This window comes from Bos indicus, chromosome 27, assembly GCF_029378745.1.
Source record: "Bos indicus isolate NIAB-ARS_2022 breed Sahiwal x Tharparkar chromosome 27, NIAB-ARS_B.indTharparkar_mat_pri_1.0, whole genome shotgun sequence".
Classification (NCBI taxonomy): Eukaryota; Metazoa; Chordata; class Mammalia; order Artiodactyla; family Bovidae; genus Bos; species Bos indicus.
The window spans coordinates 37,753,430-37,777,688 of record NC_091786.1 but is presented as its reverse complement, the minus strand read 5'-3'; the positions used below and the strand labels follow the sequence as shown (position 1 = coordinate 37,777,688).

At 49.7% G+C, this 24,259-nt stretch overlaps 1 protein-coding gene across 3 annotated transcripts; it reads right to left on the bottom strand.

Annotated features, from left to right (window-relative positions):
- Positions 1-7,237: 7,237 nt before the first annotated feature.
- POMK (protein O-mannose kinase) lies at positions 7,238-23,554 on the bottom strand. 3 transcript variants are annotated; one of them, XM_070781505.1, is made up of 6 exons: positions 23,412-23,554; positions 20,516-20,605; positions 19,520-19,671; positions 17,928-18,028; positions 16,823-17,259; positions 7,238-8,626 (listed from the first exon to the last, which is right to left on the bottom strand). In XM_070781505.1, exons 5-6 carry the CDS (start codon positions 17,102-17,104, stop codon positions 7,856-7,858), a joined length of 1,053 nt encoding a protein of 350 aa, XP_070637606.1. In that variant the 5' UTR covers positions 17,105-17,259; positions 17,928-18,028; positions 19,520-19,671; positions 20,516-20,605; positions 23,412-23,554; the 3' UTR covers positions 7,238-7,855. The 3 variants fall into 3 exon arrangements, with proteins under 3 accessions (XP_070637606.1, XP_070637608.1, XP_070637607.1); XM_070781507.1 differs by lacking the exon at positions 23,412-23,554 and adding an exon at positions 23,336-23,349; XM_070781506.1 differs by lacking the exon at positions 23,412-23,554 and adding an exon at positions 22,062-23,301.
- Between the last annotated feature and the right edge of the window lie 705 nt (positions 23,555-24,259).

The window sequence follows — 24,259 nt, the reverse complement described above, 5'->3', positions numbered from 1 at the left end:
CCGCCCCACGGCTCAAAATCCCAGCAGTCAGTGGATGCTGGTGTCTTAAGTGGCACAAGAAGACCATTGCCAACTTGCCGTCCAACAGCCTCTATGATCCCACACAACCAGACGGGCCATAGTGCCCACTGGGTGGATGTGCCTTCTCTGATTCCTCTTCCAGGACTCAGCTCCGTTAAAATCCTCTGTGCCCTGGGGGGAAGCTGGAATTCCTGTCTCAGGGCTGGGCAAGGCTGGTCCCTCTACCTGGAATGTCCTTCCCCCAGACACCTCACAGCCCTTCTCTGACTTTATTCTGTTCTCAGCTCACTTGGTATCCTCTTCAAGGAGGCCCTTCCCAATAGCCCTACCTAAAACTATAACATTGTCTCTGTCTCCTGCTCTATCTGCCTTGTTTTCTTCTACTTGTCTCTACCTGACATTATGTGTTTATCTGCTTCCATGGCATTAGAAGGTGAACCCCATGAACCAAAGAGTTTGTCCTAAGGGCAAAAACCTTCTGTTAAGGCTTTATGCACAATGAACAGCCCCCTAATCTTGCAGCTTCCTCTTCATACATTGCAGCCTTGTCACAGCAAAGGGGCTTGCATAACTCAATGAAGCCATAAGCCACGCTGCACAGGGCCCCAAAATGGACGCGTCATATTGAAGAGTTCTGACAGAATGTGGTCCACTAGAGAAGGAAATGGTAACCCACTCCTGTATTCTTGCCCAGGGAAGCCTATGGACAGTATGAAAGGGCAAAAATATATGACACTGGAAGATGAGCCCCCCCCCACCCCCCAGGCTGGAAGGTGTCCAGTATGCTGCTGGGGAAGAATGGAGCGCACTTACTAATAATTCTAAGAAAGAATGAAGTGGCTGGGCCAAAGTGGGAATGGTGCTTAGCTGTGGATGTGTCTGGTGGTGAAAGTTCAGTCTGATGCTATAAACAACAATATTGCATAGGAAGCTGGAATGTTAGGTCCATGAATCAAGGTAAATTGGATGTGGTCAAGCAGGAGATGGCAAAAATGAGTATCAACATCTTAGGAATCAATAAACTAAAATGGACAGGAATGGGCGAATTAAATTCAGATGACCTTTATATCTACTAAGGTGGGCAAGAATCCCTTAGAAGAAATGGAGTAGCCCTCATAATCAGCAAAACAGTCTGAAATGTAGTGCTTGGGTGCAGTCTCAAAAATGACAGAATGATCTCCGTTCATTTCCAAGGCAAACCATTCAACATCACAGTCTATGTCCCAACCACTGATGCTGAAAAAGCTTAAGTTGACCCATTCTATGAAGACCTACAACACCTTCTAGAACTAACACCAAAAAAAGACGTCCTTTTCATCATAGCGGATTGGAATGCAAAAGTAGGAAGTCAAGAGATAACCTGAAGTAATAGGGAACTTTGGCCTTGGAGGACAAAATGAAGCAGGGCGACAGCTAACAGTTTTGTTAAGAGACCATGCTGGTTATAGTCAACACCCTTTTCCAACTACTTAAGAGATGACTTTACAGATGGACATCACCAGACACTGAAATCAGATTATGTTCTTTTGCAGCTGAAGATGGAGAAGCTCTATACAGACAGCAAAGACAAGACGGCAGATCTGACTGGGGCTCAGACCACAAGCTTACTGCAAAACAGGCATAACTGAAGGGACCTGGGAAAACCACTAAGCCGTACAGGTGTGACCTAAATTAAATCCCTTATGATTATCCAGTGGAAGTGATGAATAGAATCAAGGGATTGGATTTGGCAGACAGAGTGCCTGAAGAACTCTATAACACTGTATAAGAGGCAGTGACCAAAACCATCCTAAAGAAAAAGAAATTCAAGAAGGCAAAGCCGTTGTCTGAGGAGGCTATAGAAATAGCTGAGGAAAGAACAGACACAAAAGGGAGAAAGAGAAAGATATATCCAACTAAATGCAGAGTGCCAGAGAATAGTAAGGAGAGATAAGAAGGCCTTCTTAAATGAACAATACAAATAAATAGAGGAAAATAATAGAATGGGGAAGACTAGAGATCTTTTCAAGAAAACAGGAGATATCAAGGGAATATTACATGCAAGGATGGGCACGATAAAGGACTGGAATGATAAAGACCTAACAGAAGCAGAGATTAGGAAGAGGTGGCAAGAATACACAGAAGAACTATATCAAAAAAAAGTCTTAATGTCCCAGATAACCATGATGAAAAATCACTCTCCTAGAGCTGGACATCATGGGAGTGTGATGTGGGCCTTAGGAAGCATTACTACAAACAAAGCTAGTGGAGGTGACAGAATTCCAGCTGAGCTATTTAAAATCCTAAAGATGATGCTGTTAAAGTGCTGCACTCAATGTCACCAAATTTGGAAAACTCAGCAGGGGCCACAGGACTGGAAAAGGTCAGTTTTCATTCCACTGCCAGAGAATGTTCAAGTTACCACACAATTGTGCTCATTTCACATGCTAACAAGATAATGTTTAAAATCCTTCAAGCTCAGCTTCAACGGTACATGAACCGAGAACTTTCAGATGTACAAGCTAGATTTAGAAAAGGCAAAGGAACCAGAGATCAAACTGCCAACATCTGCTGCATCATAGAAAACCAAGAAAATTCCAGAAAAACATCTCTCTCTGTTTCATTGATCATGCTATAACCTTTGACTGTGTGGATCACAACAAACTGTGGAAAATTCTTAAAGAGATGAGAATACCAGACCCACTTTACTTGCCTCCTGAGAAACCTATATGCAGGTCAAGAAGCAACAGTTAAAACTGGATATGGAACAACAAACTGGTTCAAAATTGGGAAAGGAGTACATCAAGGCTGTATATTGTCACCCTGCTTGTTTAAATTATATGCAGAGTACATCATGCAAAATGCCAGGATGGATGAATCACAAGCTGGAATCAAGACTGCCGGGAGAAGTATCAGTACCTCACATGTGCAGATGACACCACTCTAATGGCAGAAAGTGAAGAGAAACTAAAGAGCCTGTTGATAATGGTGAAAGAGGAGAGTGAAAAAGCTAGCTTAAAACTCAGTGTTCAAAACTAAAATCATGGTCCCATTCAGTTCAGGTTCAGTCGCTCAGTTGTGTCCGACTCTTTGCGACCCCATGAATCACAGCACGCCAGGCCTCCTTGTCCATCACCAACTCCCGGAGTTTGCTAAAACTCATGTCCATCGAGTCGGCGATGCCATCCAGCCATCTCATCCTCTGTCGTCCCCTTCTCCTCCTGCCCCTGATCCCTCCCAGCATCAGAGTCTTTTCCAATGAGTCAACTCTTTGCATAAGGTGGCCAAAATATTGGAGTTTCAGCTTCAGCATCAGTCCTTCCAATGAACACCCAGGGCTGATCTCCTTTAGAATGGACTGGATGGATCTCCTTGCAGTCCAAGGGACTCTCAAGAGTCTTCTTCAACACCACAGTTCAAAAGCATCAATTCTTTGGTGCTCAGCTTTCTTCACAGTCCAACTCTCACATCCATACATGACCACTGGAAAAACCATAGCCTTGACTAGACGGACCTTTGTTGGCAAAGTAATGTCTCTGCTTTTCAATATGCTATCTAGGTTGGTCATAACTTTCCTTCCAAGGAGTAAGCGTCTTTTAATTTCATGGCTGCAATCACCATCTGCAGTGATTTTGGAGCCCCCCAAAATAAAGTCTGACACTGTTTCCACTGTTTCCCCATCTATTTCCCATTAAGTGATGGGACCAGATGCCATGATCTTCGTTTTCTGAATGTTGAGCTTTAAGCCAACTTTTTCGCTCTCCTCTTTCACTTTCATCAAGAGGCTTTTTAGTTCCTCTTCACTTTCTGCCATAAGGGTGGTGTCGTCTGCATATCTGAGGTGATTGATATTTCTCCCGGCAATCTTGATTCCAGCTTGTGTTTCTTCTAGTCCGCGTTTCTCATGATGTACTCTGCATATAAGTTAAATAAGCAGGGTAACAATATACAGCCTTGACGCACTCCTTTTCCTATTTGGAACCAGTCTGTTGTTCCATGTCCAGTTCTAACTGTTGCTTCCTGACCTGCATATAGGTTTCTCAAGAGGCAGGTCAGGTGGCCTGGTATTCCCATCTCTTTCAAAATTTTCCACAGTTTATTGTGATCCACACAGTCAAAGGCTTTGGCATAGTCAATAAAGCAGAAATAGATGTTTTTCTGGAACTCTCTTGCTTTTTCCATGATCCAGCAGATGTTGGCAATTTGATCTCTGGTCCCATCACTTCATGGCAAATAGATGGGGAAAAAATGGAAAACTGACAGACTTTATTTTCTTGGGCTCCAAAATCACTGTGGACAGCAACTGCAGCCATGAAATTAAAAGATGCTTGTTCCTTGGAAGAAAGGCTATGACAACACTAGACAGCATATTAAAAAGCAGAGACATCACCTTGCCAACAAAAGGTCCATCTAGTCAAAGCTGTGGTTTTTCCAGTAGTCATGTATGGATGTGAGAGCGGGACAATAAAGGAGGCTGAGTGCCGAAGAACTGACGTTTTTGAACTGCAGTGCTGGAGAAGACTCTTGCGAGTCCCACGGACAGCAAGGAGATCGAACCAGTCAATCCTAAAGGAAAGCAACCCTTTATATTCCTTGGAAGGACTGATGCTGAAGCTCGAAAACTCTGGCCACCTGATGCAAAGAGCCGACTCATTGGAAAAGACCCTGATGCTGGGAAAGACTGATGGCAGGAGAAGAGGGCAACAGAGGATGAGATGGTTGGATAGCATCACTGACTCAACGGACGTGAGTTCGAGCAAACTCTGGAGTTGGTGATGGACAGGGAAGCCTGGTGTGCTGCAGTCCATGGGGTCGCAGAGTCAGACATGACTGCGTGCCTGAACAGAACAACTAAGTTCTGGTACAGTGTGTTTTCATTTTTGTCTCAAGGAACTTAAGATTTTCCTTTTGATTTCTTCTGTGACTCGCTGTTTGTTAGGTGTGTGTTGTTTAATTTCCACACATTTGTGAGTTTTCTTTATTGTCTATTTATTTTCTGTTTCATTGGTTTCTGTTGTTTTCACTCTTCTGTTAGTGATTTCTATTGTAGTTTTAAACCACTGTGGTCAGAAAATGAGATGAGATGCTTGATGTTATTTCAATCTTCTCAAAATTGTTAATCCTTGTTTTGTGACCTAACACCATAATCTGTCCTGGAGAAAGTTTCATGCGTGCTTGAGGAAGATGTGTATTCTGCTGCTGTTTGGTAGAATTTTCTATGTATGTCTGTTAGGTCCACTGAGTCCAAGATAACAGTTAAAAATCCAAGGTTTCGTTCTTGATTTTGTCTGGATAATCTGTCTACTGTTGAAAGTGGGGTATTAAAGTGGGGTATTTTTACCATAACTATTATTGTATTGTTGTCTACTTCTCCCATCAGATCTATATGCATTTTGGGGTGCATACAGACTTATGATTTTTATACCCTCTTGATGAGCTGACCGCTTTGTCACCATATACTGAATTCTGTCTCACTGCACTTTCTGACTTAAAGCCCATTTTGTCTAATAAAGTAGAGCTACCCCTGCTCTCCTCTGGCTTCCGTGTGCATGGCATATCTTTTTCCATCCCTTTACTCTGAGCCTGTGTATGCTCTTAGAGTGGAAGTGAGTCTTTTTTACACAGCAGAAAGTTGGGTCTTTCTTTTCCTCTTACGATTCTGCGGTTCTGTTGTTACTGAAGATAGAAACTGCAGGGCCAGGGCCAGCTTGGTGCCTGGCACTGGCACAATAAAGCATCATGGAGAACTCAGAGGAGCAGAAGCTGGAAATGCCTCGCCAGCTCTCTCACTTAGAAATCGGTCTGTCTGAGACCACATGTGAGTCAGAGGCAGAGCTGGAATTGTGTCTTCTGATCCTGGCACTGTGTCCTTTCCAAATACCATGCTGCTCATTTTAGCTCTATCAGCAATATTTAAAAAGAAATTCATTTGAAACTGAAAGTTTTTTTCTAATGCAAAGTCCAAAAATCAAGGAAAACCCTCAATCCAGAATTACAACATGAAAAGAGCAACATCAGCTCAGCAGCTCCACATGGAGCTGCCCCCTTTTATACAGTTCAGTGTTATTTATTCAGAGTTGTGCAACCGTCACCATTTCTGGAAATTTCCATCTCCCCTGAAGAAACCCTGTACCCATTAGTAAGCCCCCCATTCTTCAACTCCAGCCCCTGCCAGCCGCTCTGGAGCCACTGGTTTATCTTCTGTTTCTGCGGGTTTGTCGATTCTGGACATTTCCTACAAATGCAACCACACGGCACGCGGTCTTTCGTGATGGCTCCGTTCACTCAGTACCTTCACCCATGCTGGAGCATGACTACGTGCTACACTCCCTTCATGGGTGAATGTTACCCCTTTGTACGCAGGAACCACAATTTCCACTATCTACTCACCAGCAAATGGACATCTTCAGCCTTTGTCTATTATGAATAATGCTGCTATGAACATTGAACCACAATTTCTATCTCCTCACCAGCAAATGGACATCTTCAGCCTTTGTCTATTATGAATAATGCTGCTGTGAACATTTGTGTCCAGGTTCTTTTATGGACATGTTTTCAATTCTCATTGGTAAATACTGGGAACTGGAACTGCTGGGTCATGGTAACTCTATTTTTGACCTTTTGAGGACAGTCAGACTGTTTCCTAAAGCAGCTGGGCCATTTTACATTCCTACCAGCAACGTATGATGGCTCCAATTCTCTACATCCTCGCCAACATTTGTTACTATCCATCCTTTTGATTACAGCCATCCTAGTGGGTTCTGGCAGCATGTTTATAACAAAGAGCAGCGGTTAATATACTCTGGGCAAGCACATTCTCTGACCAACCACAGGACCCAATCACCATGGGAGGTAGAACAAGGATAATACTGAGCATACTCCCTGTCTACTGCCTGGATAGGTAAGGACACTAGTTCTCAAAATGTGGTTCTCAGACCGGCAGCACATCACCAGGGAACCAGTGCGAAATGCAGAGACTCCACCCAGACACTGAGTCCGAGTCTGCGGGGTGGGGCCAGCTCTCTGTAATTCCAGTGACCACGAGGCCTGTGCACAGCCTTTCTGCCCTCAATGCCAGCTTTAACCCCCTTATTGGTAATGATGAATATGCACCAAATCCTTCCTCCCCTGCAAACAAGGATGACAAGGCCAAGGAAAGCTTTCTGAAGGACTCAATCATGCAACTCAAGTGGAAGGTCTTCAACGCCTTCCAATAATGAGTGAGTGACAGACACTGTTGGTGTAAAATGTTCACGATAATTAATGTTGAGCACAGAATAAATAACCAGCTGGAAGGTAAAGGGGAATTTCACAAGCACCATCCGAGGCAGTAGTAACACAGATGGGATTTCCGATATACGTGATATTTTCAATGTTCCTTATCCACTCAAGGCTTCAGAGAGCATGCACGCTAGCTCACTGGGGCGTGGATGACACAGGTGTGGCCCTGAGCAGTCACCCGAAACACAGCGACGTCTCCTCGGTGCCGTGAAGCACACTGCAGATGCTCACCCAACAAAGCGAGAACTACTGCTTGTCTCTTCCCCACACTGCCACTTAAAAACCTCTCCACGCACATTTCTTACAAGCCCACAGATTCAGCTGTTAGGGACTCCTCTTTGTAGCTCCATTTTTGTTACTTCCTTCAGATACTGGGCAGACTCACTGCTTCTCTCCACCTTCGCTTGCAGCCAGGCTTACGGCAAGCCCATGTGCTCCTGCTTAGCAACTCCTGCCAGGCAGTCAGGAGAAGAAGAACCTGGGGCAGAACCACCAACACCTTCCATCAGGGCAAAACCGGTGCAACTCTTCCAGCTGTTCCCTGACTCTCATCTGTCAGTGGCTACACTGGCTTTCACAGCATCTCTCTTGACTGAGACGTCGCGGTGTCTCTGAGTAGATTCAGAACCTTCTGGTAAGTGTCCAGGACAGCCTGAGCAGTGGGTCTCTCTGCAGGCACCTGGCTCTTACACGCCTTGTGAATGTCAAACAGGTGGAATCGGACCATGTCGCTCCCTTCCACATGCCCCAGAAGGAAACTGGAGACGTCAGGAATCTTCCAGATGTCGCTCTTCTCGTCATACGCGGGCATGAGGTCGTCCTGGAAGGGCATGTCCTCTCCGAAGGGCCACAGCTGCTCTGGGGCCACAAAGTCCCCATGGAGCTCCCGGTGGCCACACTTCACCAGGGCCCCGGAGCTGTGGTTCACCAGGGGCAGGGCGTCCAGGTCGTTGAGCACGATGCTGAAGTTGGCGGTCAGCAGGTACTGGGACAGGGTCTTGGGCAGGTCACTGGAGTCGCACATGACCAGCGTGCCCAGGGGGCTGCGGTGCAGGAAGTCGAGGATGGCCACGTAGCCCAGGGCCAGCTGCAGCCTGTGCTGCCACGTGTTCAGGCTGCGGTACTTGGCGAGGTTCAGTGTTGCCTCCAGGTTGCCCAGGGAGCCCAAGGGGTGGTACTCGGTGAGAATGGTGTCGTCGTCCTCGCAGTAGCCCAGCAGCGTGACCACGTGCTCGCTCTGCAGTGCCTGTAGCATCCGCAGCCCGTGCAGGAAGTCGTCTCTCACCTCCGGCCTGGTGAGCCGCGACAAGGCCACCTTGCGCTCCTTCCACTCGGACAGAAACACCTGGAACAAAGCCACAGAAAACGTCAACCCGGAACCCTCAGCAGCTGGTGAGCTGGGAAGCAGCTGCTTTGAGGTGCTGGCTGCGGTGCAGAGGATGCACAGAGTCAAGCGTGGGCTGTTCCACAGACTCACTTGGGAGCCGGACCAGATGCTGGGTGAAGGCTCGGCCCGCAGGCGGTGGGGCAGCTGGCCTGGGAGCGGGTCTGTGGGATGACGGGCTTGCAAAGCAGATGTGGAGAAGGGGGTTCATTCCCCGGAGAGGCGGCTGCACGTGCAAAGATGGGGAGGGGAAAGGCTGGGGAAGGGGCGAGTGGAAAGCTGGAGAACCCTGAGTAGGGAGAGAGTCCAGCCAGCCCACCGCACACACCAGCACTGCCACTCGCTTTAAAAGGAGCAGAGTAAAGCACAGATAGGAATGGCTGTACGTAGGGAACACGCCTTTAACACGGTCATGGTTTCCATGACTTTGGCTGGAACAGCAGAAGCTGAAATGACGCACTCCACCCTAGGCCAGCCATCCTGACACCGCCAGCCGGCGAGCAGCTGCCCCGCACAGCTGTGCACTCACACTTCTATCACAGGGAAAGAAGTAAGAACCGCTGACCCGCTGCTCGAGTCCCCAAAGGGAAGGCAGGGGTTGGAGAGGAGAAAACAGCCTCCAGGTCAGGACCCGGCTGCCCGGGCTGAGCTGGACCCTGTGGGCCATGTCCCTTTGGCTTCCATGTCTTCGTAGTTAAAATAAAGGTTATGGTAGCAACCTGGGGTGTAGTTTTCTAGAGACTTTGGCACTTAAATTAAAGGCAATAACCCGAAATATATAAAAAGCTCCAGAAATAAAAATCTAGCATTATTTATCAAAGCCTAACTGGAACCTGTCCACCCATCAACAATTGGGAAGTGCTCCAGTTATGCAGGGCCACTCAGGGAAGGTTATGGGTGCAGCCCACTGCAGACGCTATCGGATGGGGTTTTCACAGATACAAGCAATGTGACAGATGAAAAGGACACAGTGTTTTTATATTATTGTTCTAACTGCATAAAACAAAATTACACAGAAATCTAAGGACGTTTTCTATTCTCTTTACATGCTTCCCGCCCCCCCCCCCAACTTTATATCTTTTGGTATAACAAGAAAGAATATATAATACTCTAATATTTTAAAACATTTTTTTAAGGAACTAAAATATACATTAAATGGAGGAGGTAGGCTGGAGGACTACAAAAATTTACTGTGGGCCTGAGAAGGAAGGTTCATTAACAGAAAAACCTACGAAACTGTCGCCGTTGATCATTTATTCAAACAGTTGTCTTTTAAGACATTCTCCAAAACCCAAATCTGAGAAATTTCACTATAGATAATTTCTACTAAGAAGTCAAGTTGCCCTCGCTGCTGGAATCATTGTATGTTTCGTGAATACATTTCTTAAATTTTAATATGGAACACATTTTCTTCTCTTCACAGAGCTGCACAAGCACTGAATTTGACCTCTGACTCCAGTATAAAAATCCTGTTTCTGTTGAGATCCATCACTCTCTTGGGCTCCCCTTCCCCTCACTGGCAACTAGCTTTTTTTTTTTTCATATAAAATGGGGATCACTAAAGAGAAGCCGCTATGGTTTTTTTACACATTTATTCCACAAGAAATGCAGGAGAGCTTCAGCCACAGGCCTCATGACTTCCCCTCAAACCTCGCTTACATCTCATTCACTTTTGTGCCTCAGATAAATGAAAAGATGAAATACTACTGATGTTTATTATCAAATATTATTAGTCTTCGAGATCTCTCACAAATATCTGAAACCTCCAATATTACATACTTGCAAGTCAGGGGTTAAGAATCATTTCTCAGCAATCTACCTTTTTAAAAATATTATAAAAATAATCATGAATACTCTTGATAAAAGTTCAAATACGGAGGGAGTAGAACTCCTTCCTCTGAATTTAATCCCCAGCCCAAAGGAAACTAGTTAACTGTTTGACTAGTAATGTTCCAGATATTTTTCTATGCTTTTACATGTATTAATATCCATTTATAAAATAGCATTTGAGTTTGTTATATAAAATGGTACTATAATATATATAGAGAGAGATTCAGGTCATTCTTTTTAAAGCTTCATAACATTTCATAGTATGGGTGTACAAACTATACTGGTGTATGTTAGGTAAGATTTTGCAGAAGACCTTTTTTTTTTAAACTGAAGTATAATAAAAACTCATTAAATTTGGGACAGATGCTGTCAGGGTGGCTTGGGTTCCTTTTTCTACACAGTTCTGTAATTTTACATAGGCATTTACTATGACCTTATGTGATCTATTTTTAAAGAATTGATATATATCTAAATTATTTCCCACTTATTTCCTATTAACAACAGTGCTACAATGAATAGCCTTATATTCACATCTCTGTGCACATGTGCAGATGTTTTCATAAGTTAGGGAAGTAGACGGATCACTGAATGAACACTATGTACCATCGCACCCTTCAGAGTCTGGGCCAACATGCACTTTCACCAATCATGTATGAATCTTACGTTCTAGCCTCAACCACACTGCTGCTGCTGCTGCTAAGTCGCGTCAGTTGTGTCTGACTCTGTGCGACCCCATAGACGGCAGCCCACCAAGCTCCTCTGTCCCTGGGATTCTCTAGACAAGAACAGTGGAGTGGATTGCCATTTCCTTCTCCAATGCACGCATGCATGCTAAGTCGCTTCAGTTGTGTCCGATGCTGTGCAACCCTATGGACAGCAGCCCTCCAGGCTTCTCTGTTCACAGGATTCTCTAGGCAAGAATACTGGAGTGGGTTGCCATTTCCTTCAGCCTTACTAAGTGTTACCAATCTACTGGATGAAAAACATTTCCCTGTTTTCATCTGTATTCTCCTGACTGCTAATCCATCCCTGGGCATTTCTGTGCGTCTTCTGTGGAAAGTCTGATCACTATCCTTCATACTGTCTCCTCTAGGATTGTTTGCTTCGTGCTTATTAATTTCTAGGAGCTCTTTATATATTATTCATGTGATCCTTATTTAAATGTAAAGACAAATTTTAGAAAATAATGGTCCTTTGCAGTACAAAGTCTAATCTGTCTTCATTCATTTAACAAGGTACTTATGTCAATTAAAAAAACTGAAGGAAATCCCTGGCCATGTGAAATTTACATTCTAGTGCAGGAGGCAGACGATAAGAGAAAATAAACAGGAAGTGTGTAAAGTCCACTGGAAGGTAAAATATGCTTTGGAGAATAATTAAGCAGGGAAGGGGGAGAATTTATAACTTTATTAGTTTGGGGAAGCTCTCGCTGGGGTGATACTCAAACAGGAAGCTGACAGAGGTGGAGGAAGGAGCCAAGGGGCTTCTGTGGACCACATCCCAGTCAGGAAGGATGGCAGGGCAATGGCCTCTGGAGATGCGTCCACAGCCCGCCGTGATAGAGCAGCGAGGGGTCAGGGGGTGGGGAGTGGAGCCAGAGCAGAGGAGGGACACTGCTGCCCATGGCCACACACACGCCACTCCAACGGCGGCGAGAGCAGCTGAAGTGGGCCACGGCAGAGGCAGAGAGCCCCATCTGGAGGATACGGAGACAGGCAGGCACCAGGCACGGAGCCCTGGCTCAGGAGGGGACAAGGCAGAAGCCTCGGAAAGGCCAACTCCTAGCTCTCTCCCACATGCAGAGACATTGCACCCTGCTGAGGGGCTGCGCGTGGACATGGACACAGGGGCATGAGAGGGGTGTCTCCCGGGGTGGGGAAGAGAGAAACTCTGGGATTAACACACATGTGCCACTAAATATAAAAGGGATAACCAACAAGACTCTACCGTAGAGCTCACTATTCTGTAATAACCTATATGGGCAAAGAATCTGAAGGACAGATGAGTAACTGATTTCACTGTGCTGTATGACTGACACTAACACCGTACTGTAAATCAGTAATACCCCAATATAAAATTAAAATTGAACTTAAAAGAAAAAGGGGGCCTCCTGGCCGTGGTGTGAGTAGCTGGGTGGTGGGGAGAAGGGAGGAGGCTGAGGGGATGGTCTGTGACACAACTAGAGTGAGAAGTCTTTCAACAGCCAAGGTGTGGGGGAGGCAGGGGATAGAAAAGGCCCGAGTTCACCAGCGGATAAAGGTAGGGACGGGGCCGGATGACGCCACCCAGGCATCGGCACAGAGGAGAAGAGAGGTCCCAGATGAGGAGGCGGCCGGAGGGTGGACACTGCGTTTTCACACATCTGTGCTCCAGCCAGCCTTCCACATGAAAAACATCACATCCATCCCTTTCTGGGGTTACACAAAGCTGGAGGGCGCCAGAGGAAGAGAAAGAACCGAATCGGTTCTTCTGATGGGCGCCAACCCAAGCGCTCTGCCTCTGTAAAGGACCTTTTCACACCGTTCATGGGGTTCTCAAGGCAAGAATATCAAGTGGTCTGCCACTCCTTTCTCCAGTGGACCACGTTTTGTCAGAAGTCTCTACCATGACCTGTCCGTCTTGGGTGGCCCTACACGGCATGGCTCGTAGTTTCACCGAGTTAGAGAACGCTGTGGTCCATGTGATCAGTTTGATTAGTTTTCTGTGACTGCAGTTTTCAGTCTGTCTGCCCTCTGATGGAGAAGGATAAGAGGCTTATGGAAGCTTCCTGATGGGAGAGACTGACTATGGGGGAAACGGATCACAGATAAAGCAAGAAAGTTCCAGATAAACATCTACTTCTGCTTTACTGATTACGGCAAAGCCTTTGACTGCGTGGATCACAACAAACTGGAAAATTCTTCAAGAGATGGGAATACCATACCACCTTACCTGCCTCCTGAGAAATCCGTATGCAGGTCAAGAAGCAACGGTTAGAACTGGACATGGAACAATGGACTGCTTCCAAATTGGGAAAGCAGCACATCAATGCTGTATATTGTCACCCTGCCTATTTAACTTATATGCAGAGTATAACATGCAAAATGTGAGGCTGGATGAAGCACAAGCTGGAATCAGGATTGACAGGAGAAATATCAATAACCTCAGATATGTGGATGACACCACCCTTATGGCAGAAAGCAAAGAGGAACTAAAGAGCCTCTTGATGAAGGTGAAAGAGGAGAGTGAAAAAGTTGGCTTAAAACTCAACATTCAGAAAACTAAGACCATGGCATCTGGTTCCATGACTTCATGGCAAATAGATGGGGAAACAATGGAAACAGTGACAGACTTTATTTTCTTGGGCTTCAAAATCACTGCAGATGGCGACTGCAGCCATGAAATTAAAAGACGCTTGCTCCTTGGAAGAAAAGCTATGACAAAACCAGACAGCATATTAAAAAGCAGAGACATTACTTTGCCAACAAAGGTCTGTCTAATCAAAGCTATGGTTTTTCCCACAGTCATGTATGGATGTGGACCATCAAGAAAGCTGAGCGCCGAAGATTTGATGATTTTGAACTGTGGTGTTGGAGAAGACTCTTGAGAGTCCCGTGGACAGCAAGGAGATCCAACCAGTCCATCCTTAAGGAAATCAGTACTGAATATTCATTAGAAGGACTGATGCTGAAGCTGAAACTCCAATACTTTGGCCACCTGATGCAAAGAACTGACTCATTAGAAAAGACCCTGATGCTGGGAAAGACTGAAGGCAGGAGAAGGGGACAACAGAGGATGAGATGGTTGGATGGTATCACCAACTCGATGGACATGAGTTTGAGCAAACTCATGATGGTGATGGACAGGGAGGCCTGGCGTGCTGCAGTCTGTGGGGTCCCAAAGAGTCAGACACAATTGAATGACTGAACTGAACTGAAAGTACCTTGGTTTTAAAGGACAAAAGCAGCAGCTGTGAAAACTACTGGAGGTCTGTGAGGCGGGCACACGGAGGCTGCCAGAGAGGAGGATGCCCACGAGGGAGGCGTGGGGGCAGCCGGTGGATGGAAGGTCAGGAGGCCGCCCTGGGCCCCACCCTACACAGGCCCTGGGGTCCCAACGTGGGCAGGACAGATGCGCTCAGGATACTTGTGCCATGAGGGCAAATTTCAGGCAAAGAAACAAAGCCTCAGTAACAGCCCTTGAGTGCCCTTCACCTTAACAAACAAACCACACTGCACACTGCTGAACCTAGTGGGAGTCTGCTGAGATCCCCTGAAATCACGTCTGTCCTAAACAACAACCTGGCATCACCAAAGCTACTCAAAGACATCCTTCAGGGTAAAAACCAACGCCGAAAATGTTCTGAGTGAGCACAATAACACAGAAACAAGTGGGGAGCCACAGGGTCCTTCTTCGAAGGAGACAGAAGTTACCTGGCTTCAGGTGCTTCTCTACTACCTCCCTCCCTGGCGACATCTTCACGGCCCACTGCTGTCAACACCGACCCAAATCTATACCTCCCCCCACCCCGAGTGCCAGGTTTTACACCCAGCGGCCGGGCCACCTCAAGCGCACGTGGGACCTTCCCGGCACCGCTGACCCTGTCCCTCAGGTGCCTGGGCCAGGCGCCTCCGTCACCCCGTCCCTTACACCCCACGGCCAGTATAATGGGATGGCCCGCGGCCTCCTCCTGGCAGGGACAGCCAGAACCCACTGATTCCTCACTGGATCTGGTCGGGCTGCAGCTGCCTGTCCCCATGCTCCCCACCCAGGCCGGCACCACCCCCCCCCACTGCATGCAGGAGCAGCGTGCCCAAGGCTGGGAGCCCCCCGGGGCCCTCACCTCTTATTCCTTCCTTGCATCCTGCCTCTGGTCCCCAGACAGCCAGGCAAGGCCTCAGCTCATCCCCGGGTTTCCTGCTGGAGCCTTGTCCCCAGATACCCACTACCACCTTGACCCCCCGGATGACAAGCCCACAGCTCTCTTCCTTGCCCCAAGGGCAAGTTTCAGCCAAAGAAACAAAATCTCAGGGCAACGGCCTTTTCGTCACCCTTCATTTTAATGAACAAGCCACATCCTTAACTGACTTCTAGAGTCATCCTGCCTCAGTTAACACGGGCACAACCGCTGCTGAAACAGCCCATGAGACCAGGCTCTGGAGGCTTCTAATGAGAACTGAATTGGCCCCTTTGGGTTCTCTTTTTAAAGTAAAAAATTTTCTTAATCAATGTAATAGTATGCTGATATAAATCACAGCAATATCTTTTTCCATCTGTCTCCTGGAATAATGGAAATAAAACAGAAATAAACAAATGGGACCTACTTAAACTCAAAAACTTTTGAATAGCAAAGGAAACAATAAACAAAAGGCAAAGACAAGCCACAGACTGGGGGAAAATATTTGCAAATGATGTGACCGACAAGGGATTAGTCTCCAAAACTTATAAACAGCTTGCTCGCATGACACTTAACGGCATCAAAACAAACCTCCGGGGCCTCCTGGTGGATCAGTGGTAGAGAATCCATCTGCCAGTGCAGGGGACATGGGTTCAATCCCTGGTCTGGGCAGATTCCACATGCCTCGGGGCAACTAAGCCCGTTGTGCCACAACTGCTGAGCCTGTGCTCTAGAGCCGGCGTGCCTAGACCTCTGCTCTGCGCCAAGAGAAGCCACTACAAGAAGCCCGTCACCCCAACCAGAGCTGCCCTCACTCACCGGAACGAGAGAAAGCCCACGCCCTGCAATGAAGACCCAGCGCAGCCCCCAAAAATAAACAAACAAAATGAATTTTTAAAAAAAGACATAGATAATAAACACATAAAACAGATAACCAACAAGGACCTCCTGTACAGCACAGGGAACTCTGCTCGGTGGTATGTGGCAGCCCGGATGGGAGGGGAGCTGGGGGAGAATGGATACATGGATATGTGCAGCTGAGTCCCTTTGGTGTTCATCTGAAACTATCACAACGCTGTTAATTATCTATACTCCAAGGTAAGATGAAAAGGTTTTGAAAAACAGCACCGTACAGCTGGAAAAATAAGAACCAGAAAAACTTGCCCCAAACCCTCCTTCAGCATTGCACGATTTCTATCATTTTTATATTTTTACGGATGTAATCGTGCAGATAGGACAGCCTCTGGCACAGCTTTCCATTTTGCTTTTCTACTTAGGACAGCATTCTCACGCTGTGACACAGGCTTCCTAACAACCCCTGTTGACCGCGGAACACCCTACAAGGGGGTGGGCCCACCCTTTACAGGGATGGCATCCCGCAGTGAGGTTTCTGGGGTGAGCCGGCGCCCTCCCCTGGGCCGCCTGCCCCCTTGACGGCGGGCGCGACTCACCGTCTTCACGGCTCCCTCCCCGACGCGCTTCAGAGGCCTCACTTCCGTCCTCAGCTGCTCGCAGGACAGCCACGGGGAGCAGGTGGTCGCCTGCCCCATGCTGAAGTGGCCCGGTGGGCAGCGGCCGGGCTGCACTGCGGGGCCGCGGGGTGTGGTGACGAGCCGGTCGAGGCAGAGGTAGAGGAGGACGTTCATGAGCGCCATGGACAGCAGCAGCCCCACGGCCGGCGGCAGCTCCCTGGGCGCGGGCCCCTTCCTGCCCTCCAGGGGCCTCGTCTCCATGGTGCTGCACTCCGCAGGCCCCTCAGACGGAGGCCCCTCAGATGGAGACACGAGGTGCGGTCACAGCCCAGCCGGTCTCAGGAAGGACGGAGGGGCCAGGGCTGCCGTGAGCATCTGGGTTTGAGAGAAGCAGCCGCGGGTCGTGTGCCCGATACCTGCAGGGTCGAGCAGAAGGCAGCCTTGGGCCTGTCCGGCCGTGTTTCTGTCTCCCCCACAGCCGCCTGCGCTGAGGACAGGCTAGCACCGTGCAGCTAGCAACGCTAAGAGGAAAGCAAACCGTGGCTCTGGAGACAGCAGGGGAGAGAGAAGCTGGGCTGGGGGCTGTCTGGGATGCTGAGGGGCTGGGATGCTCCTTGGGAGGTGCTCAGAAGCCCCCTGACGCTTTTAAGAAGCAAAGGTGTGAAAGGGTGCCCTGGGAGGTTGGTGGGGGAGGCGGTGGTAGGGGAGGCGGTGGTGGGAGAGGCGGTGGTGGGAGAGGCTGGGTGGGAGGCCCGGCCGGAAATCAGGATGAGCGCTGATGAGAACGCATGCGGCCTGACGGGGGTGAGGCAGGGGTGCAGGTGACTCTCGACAGCCCGGGAGCAGGTGTGGGTCCGGCGCTAGGCAGGAGCTGCTGCCTGGCCGCAGGGGGGCGGCGAGGGGCGGGAACGAACCTGCATGTCGGGCGCGGGGCCCTCCAGGAGCCTGGGATGGACACAGGTTGCCACCCATAGGGAGCAGCCAGAGCAGAGGAAGCGGGCTTAGCCACAGCATGGGGCATGTGACACAGTGACTGACGGACCCTGGGTCTCGGGGCCGAGGACACAGTGACGCAAAGCCTTACCTGCCGGGAGGGCCTTCCTTCCCGCTCAGGTTTCTGGCCAGACTCCTGGGTCGGTCAAGGCTCCGGCTGGCCCTGTGCGCTGGTTTGAAAGTGCTCTGCCTCTAAGTACCAAAGAGGAGGTCTGCTGAATTTTGAATAAGACTCATGACTCTGCACACAGACAAACGGCCACAGTCTAAGCAGCCCCCTTCCCCAGGCCCTCCCGGCCAGGGGTCTCCCAGGCTCCCGATCTCCAGGGCGGTACAGGGGGGCCGGCAGCCCAGGCCTCCCTGCCAGCCACCCTCTGTCCCTGGCCGCTCCCCTGACCCCCATCACTCCCTCCTGGAACTCACTCCTCCCACACATCTTAGGCAGCCTGTACATGCCCTGCTGCGGGCACTGCCAAGCATCAGGCCACCCTCTTTGAACGATGCCTGCCTTCTCACTGCAAACTGTTCTCTGCAAGTACAGACAAGCAGAAAGTCTGCAGCCCCAGGACCTGGCGGGGAGCTTGACGCCTTCACTCTTGTCTGGAGCAACTAAGTCGCTTTGCCTGGAGAAGCTACTTCTGACCCAGAGTTGGTCTGTGTCTCTGATCCAGAGTTGAGCACAGGAATACAGCCATTATTTTGTAGTAACTTTTAAGTGGAACATAAGCTTTAAAAATATGGAGTCATTATGTTGTATGCTTGAAACTAACAAAATAGTTTAAATCACCTATAATTCAATTGAAAATCTAGGCTGAGATGTAATTCACATACTATAAATTTGAGGTTATCACCTCACACCTGTCAGAATGGCCATCACCAAAAAAGACAAGAGATAACAAATGTTGGTGAGGATGCGAAGAAAAGGAACACTCTGACACTGTTGGTGGGAACATAAATTGGTGCAGCTGCTATGGAAAGCCATGTGAAGGTGCCTCAAAACACTAAAATTAGAACCATCATATGATCCAGCAATCTCACTCCTGGGTGCATATCCAAAAAAAAATCCCTACTAATTTGAAAAGATACATGCACCCCTATGTCCATAGCATCATTATTCACAATAGTCAAGACATGAAAGGAACGGTGTCTGTCAACAGAGAATGAATGAAGATGCTGTATTTTTATGTATATATATATATAAAATCTTAACATGAAAAGATAAAAAAACACTTCCCAAACTCAACCCTCCCCCCTCAGATCCGCTCTCTTCAGTGCTCGCAATCTCAGAAGTGCCAGCTGTCACCTCCCAGTGACCAGGCTGCAGGCGTCAGCAGTGACAGCGCTTCTGCTGAGCAGGGACTGTCAGAGGGGAGGGGCTCGTCTCAGCCACACCACCCTGGACATGCCAGACCGCATCTCCCCTCCAAAGCTAAGCGGTGTCAGGCTGGGTTAGTAGGTGGATGGGAGAAGGGAGGACTCTGCCACGGGTCAGTGTACTTTGCCCTGATCAGAAGAGAATGCAGGGCTTCCATCATCTCTGCTGTCACCGCGAGGAGTTCAGGGACCCCTGGCTCTGCTCCAGGCTCACTCAAGCCCCTCCTCTCTGGGACGAGGTGGGGTGCTCACCCACGGCCCGGGTCCTGCCAGCAGCGCCCAGTGACGGCCCAGGCATTGTCTGCTCACCGTCCTCGAGATCCCGGGCCCGCATCTTTCTCTACAGCGCCCTCCTTCCAGGCGTCTCCCAGGACTCCGGTGGATGCGACGACAACATTCACCACTCCGGCCTCACAGTCTCCGGAGCGTCTTCCCTCAGTGCCTGATTCTTAGAAGCTGACCTACAAGAAACAGGCAAAACCCCTGCCGTCTCTCCTCTGCGGCATTTAAAGCGACCAAGAGTGTCTCGACTTAGACCTGAGGTCAGAGGCCAGAAGAACTTTTTCCCGTAAAGGGCCAGACAGTAAAAGTTCAGCTTTAGGGGCCAGAGCGGTAATCGAGGGACCACAGCACTGGGACGTGCGGGGCGTGCAGCGGCCGTGCAGAGCGACCGGGGGACAGTCACGGTCCCTCCATCCGGCCGCCAGAAGCAGCCGGGACCTCCTGCACCAGTGGGTGAGCGTGGCTTTCCTCCAGCAAGACTCTGCTCACAGACACTGGGATTCGAGCCTCACGTCACAAAAGACTGTTTCTTTGATTTCTTTCCCCCAGTATTTAAAAACATGAAAGGAATCCTTAGCTCATGGGCCACCCAAGAATGGGTGGCGGGAAGAGCAGCTAGTCGGCCTGCCTCAGGGGATGGCATCCCTCGAGTGATGTCGCGGGCCCCTCTTCCATTCGCCTTCCACGTGGTCTCATCCACGCACACGACTCAGGCAGCCACGGTCACGTCAATGGTTTCTAGCCTCTGCTGTAACCTGGCTCTTTCTCCTAAAGCATCACTCAGCCGGGGACCCTTCAAGGTCTGGGACGTCCACAACTGAATTCTCCCTCCTGTCGCCAGCATGCCTGCCACTCAGGGGTCCCCACTGTGAGGGGGTCGCAACCAGGGAACTTGATGTCTCCCCCTCAAGCCCGACCGACCAGTCACCATCAACAGTCGCTTCTCCCCCCGAAAGCTCCCAAATCTGCTCGCTCTCCCCTTCCCTCGCTCCTCCACCCCACCCCGGTCTAAGCATCTCCTACCTGCGCTTCTGCAACACTCTCCCATGGGCTCTAACACTGCTTTCTCTTTTCCAATCCATTCCCCGCAGCAAACAGGATCTCTTTTCTTCCCTGAAACATTGCAAGCACAGAAAAAGTGAAAACGGAGACCATGAGCAGCTGTCCAGCTCTGCCAGGTAACACTGCGTCCCCCTTTGCAAAGAAATAATGCCAACAGGGCGGAAGCCACGTAGCCCTTGCAGTCCTGTTCTGCTCCCTCCCAAGAAGGAACCCCCATCCTCAAGTGTGTGGGTCAGCGGTTCTTAACTGAGGTCCCTGCACCTGCAGCAGCAGCAGCAGGAGCATCTAGAACTTCTGAGAAACGCAAGTTGTTGAGTGCTCGCCCTGGACTTTCTGAATCAGAAACCCGGAGGTGGAGTCCAGACATCTGTGCTCACAAAGGTGACCCGGGCACCTGCCCAAGGTTCAGTTTCCACGCGTGCTTTTTATTTTCACCACATAGATGTGTGCCCCTAAGTAACAACACAGAACGCACGAATGCTTCCAAGCTTTACACAAGCGGCGCTGTCCTTGTAACCGCAGGGGCCTGGTTCCAGGACTCCCGTGAACACCGTCTGTGGGGGCTCAAGTCCCTCCTCTGAAATGGCACAGAGTCCCCATATCAGGGATGCGGAATGCACGGAGCACCAAGAGTACATCCTTGTAAACTTGCTTCTTTTAAAAGCCCAGCCTTACGTTTCCGAGGTTTTACCCAAGCGCATGCATGAAACTCTAGTTCACTCTTGTGGACTGACTATACCACCGCTGGTGAAGCAGGTTTTGCACACACTTCCTGTGCCCGTGTGGAAGACCTCCTCTCTGGTATAAACAATGAAGCACAAATTTTGTTACTCTTGGCTTTAAAAACATTTGACAGCCCCTCTCTGCCCTCAGGGGGTTTCCCTGGTGGCTCAGACAGTAAAGAACCTGCCTGCAAGGCAGGAGACCTGGGTCGGGAAGATCCCGTGGAGAAGGGAATGGCAACCCACTCCAATATCCTTGCCTGGAGAATCCCACAGACAAAGGAGGCTGGCGGCCTAGAGTCCAGGGGGCTGCAAAGGGTAGGCCGTGAGTGAGCAACTAATACTTTCACTTTCTCTGCCCTCAGGCTAAAGTCCAGACTCTTGATACCTACCCCTCAGAAGATCAGCCTCCATGCCCCTCTCCAGACCCAGCCCTGACCCCACCCGCCCGCCCCCCCCACCCCCTTATCCCTGCAGGTCCCCTTGCGGGATGCTGGTTCCTTTCTCCTTGACTGTGAGGTCGAGGACCCCTTGCCTGCTGCGTGTACCCAGGCTGGCGGGCGGCAGGATCCCTTACGCCCCCATCCTCACAGGCTCAGGCGCCGCCTCCCTCTTCTGCGTCACTCCTCCCGTGTCTGTGCCTGCGCTCCTTCTCTTCGCGGTGCCGGCGCCGTGACGCTCTCATCCACCACCCGGTCCGCGGAGTGGAGCAGCCCCTCACCTCCCATCAATCCTACCCTGCACCTCCAGGGGTAGAGTCAGATCTTACAAGGTCTGAAGCTTACTTTGTTTTCTTTTGGAGGGACATCGCTTTCTTCTCTGCCACTCAAGGCTGCCAACCTCAGGACACGTTCACATCTTCGAATCTGCGCTGGATTCTCATCACCCTTTTAATGCATTTCTTGTCCACGTGACAGCCGTGCGCCTCACTAGCCTTTCAATGATCCCAAAGTCCCCTCAAGCACTTCTGAATCCCATCTCAGAAAGACACGCATCCAGAAGTTCAGCTACCATTTTGTGTCAGTCTGACACGGATTCTGTGAGCTAGATATAACTGCTATTATCCCCATTTTACAGATAAGAAAAACTGAGGCAGAGCGAATTACCCAAGGTGACTAAAACTGTACACAAAGAAGTCAAACTTTCTGGCCTCAAATTAACATTCTTCCTCTAAATCCTACAGCCTCAGACAATGGACTGAACTGAATACAGCTAGGTCACTGCAAGGATTAGGGGACCCATGCTGAGACCCTGAGACTGTCCATCCGCTTATTAAAGAAGTCTTTCACTCACCCCATCACCTGATTTGTTTGTTTGTTTTAAAGGCATATTTCTGGAGTAGGCTGCCCAGGGTTAAGGGATAAGATTGTATGGCTGAGGGAATGTTCTTGCCCAGAAAAAAGCAAACTGATAGCGAAAGCTACTGATTAGGCACTGCTTAAGGCACACTGGATTTCTGACAATAATAATAAAAAACTGGTAACAGGAAAAGTGGAAACTACTGCTATACACTCACAGCTTAATTTTTAAAAAAGAAAGAGACGGCAGTGGGAGGGAGAAGCGTGACGAAAAAGAAAAGCAATGGAACAAAATTGGTTTCTGCCATCTATAGAATATCTTTTACAACCAGAGAAGAAACGAATTCGTGCTCCACAACACAACTTTGGTTGTACCCCACGTTGCCAACAAAGCACAGGCACATCAATATAATTATTTTAAATATGCTGGATGCCTGCTTAGCCTTAAGGTTCTAAAGCAGGGATCAAGGGTGGAGAAGACGAGACCACCAAAGAACACGGCTCAACCCTGCTTTTTAAAAGTGGGGGCAGCAGACGACTGCACCGGACTCAGAGCCGCCCCCGGAGGCAGGGGCAGCGCGGCGCCGACCACCTCTGCCGGAGGTGTCCGTCCCGGCGGAGTGTCCGTCGGCTCCAGTCAAGCGAGGGCGCCGGGCAGTACGCGGGCCAGCTGCCCCCGTTCTCGCCCGCAGCCCCTAGCCGCTCGCCGGTTGCACGCGCGGCTCCGGGAGCGGGCTGGCGCGGCGCCTCTGCCACCCTACCTGCGGTCCCCTCCCACGGCCCGCCGCCCCTACCTGCGGTCCCCTCCCCCGCCCCCGGGTCCGCAGCCGCCCCTACCTGCGGTCCCCTCCTCCTGCCAGGCACGCGGGCTCCTGCGCCTGCGTGGCCGGAAGCGCTCCCGGTAGGACCAGCGCCAGGTTGCCCCACGGGCTCCGTCTCCCGCTACGCACGCGGAAACGCCGGAGGCCGGAACGCAAAGCAGGAGTCAGAGCGCACCCGGAACCAGCTCCCGCGCACTGGGCCGGCCCCTGTTCCGGCTGCTGCTCTCAAGAGCGAGGGTGGTGATGCGGCTGCGGGCTGGTGATGCGAGGGCGGGGCGGCAACAATGAGGACCGGTACGCTCTAGACCCGCCCAGCGAAAAGCCCGGCTTCCAAAGGGTGGTCTTCCAGCCTGGTGCCAAAGCTTCACGGCGCCAGGGAACGTTTTAGAAGTGCAAATTCTGGCCTGCATCCCAGACCCAGGGCTGGAGCCCAACGCTCTGGGCTTTACAGGCCTCCGAGGATGCCCATGCTGGGCGTGCACATTTGTTAAAGTGTGGCTTCATCCTGGAAAAACCCTAGGTGAATGAAGAAAAATGCACCCAGCTGAGCCGTGCACAGGAACGCACAGAACACACATGCGCGCACACCTCAGCATCTCCCAGTGTCCTCAGTTCGTGTGTTAGAAGCCACACTTACCTACATCTGGGGTTAAAACTTTGCAATGGATTTCAGATGACTCTCCACCACTTCACGATAATTAATAAGCTGCAACCCTTACAATGCCCATGTCTAGAACTGAAAAATAATCAAAACAAATTCATCGGATAGGTTCAATAGCAGAATGCAGATGACAGAGAAAAATGTCAGTGGACCTTAAGACAGATATATAGAAATGAATAGATACATAGAAATATAAATGAGCC

Bases quoted from the DNA above. Each gene is read 5' to 3' on its own strand.
- POMK (XM_070781505.1), bottom strand. From the start codon at position 17,104: ATGGAGACGAGGCCCCTGGAGGGCAGGAAGGGGCCCGCGCCCAGGGAG. The intron at 8,627-16,822 runs GTGAGTCGCGCC...GCTTTGTTCCAG, and splicing joins GGGAGGGAGCCGTGAAGACG to GTGTTTCTGTCCGAGTGGAA.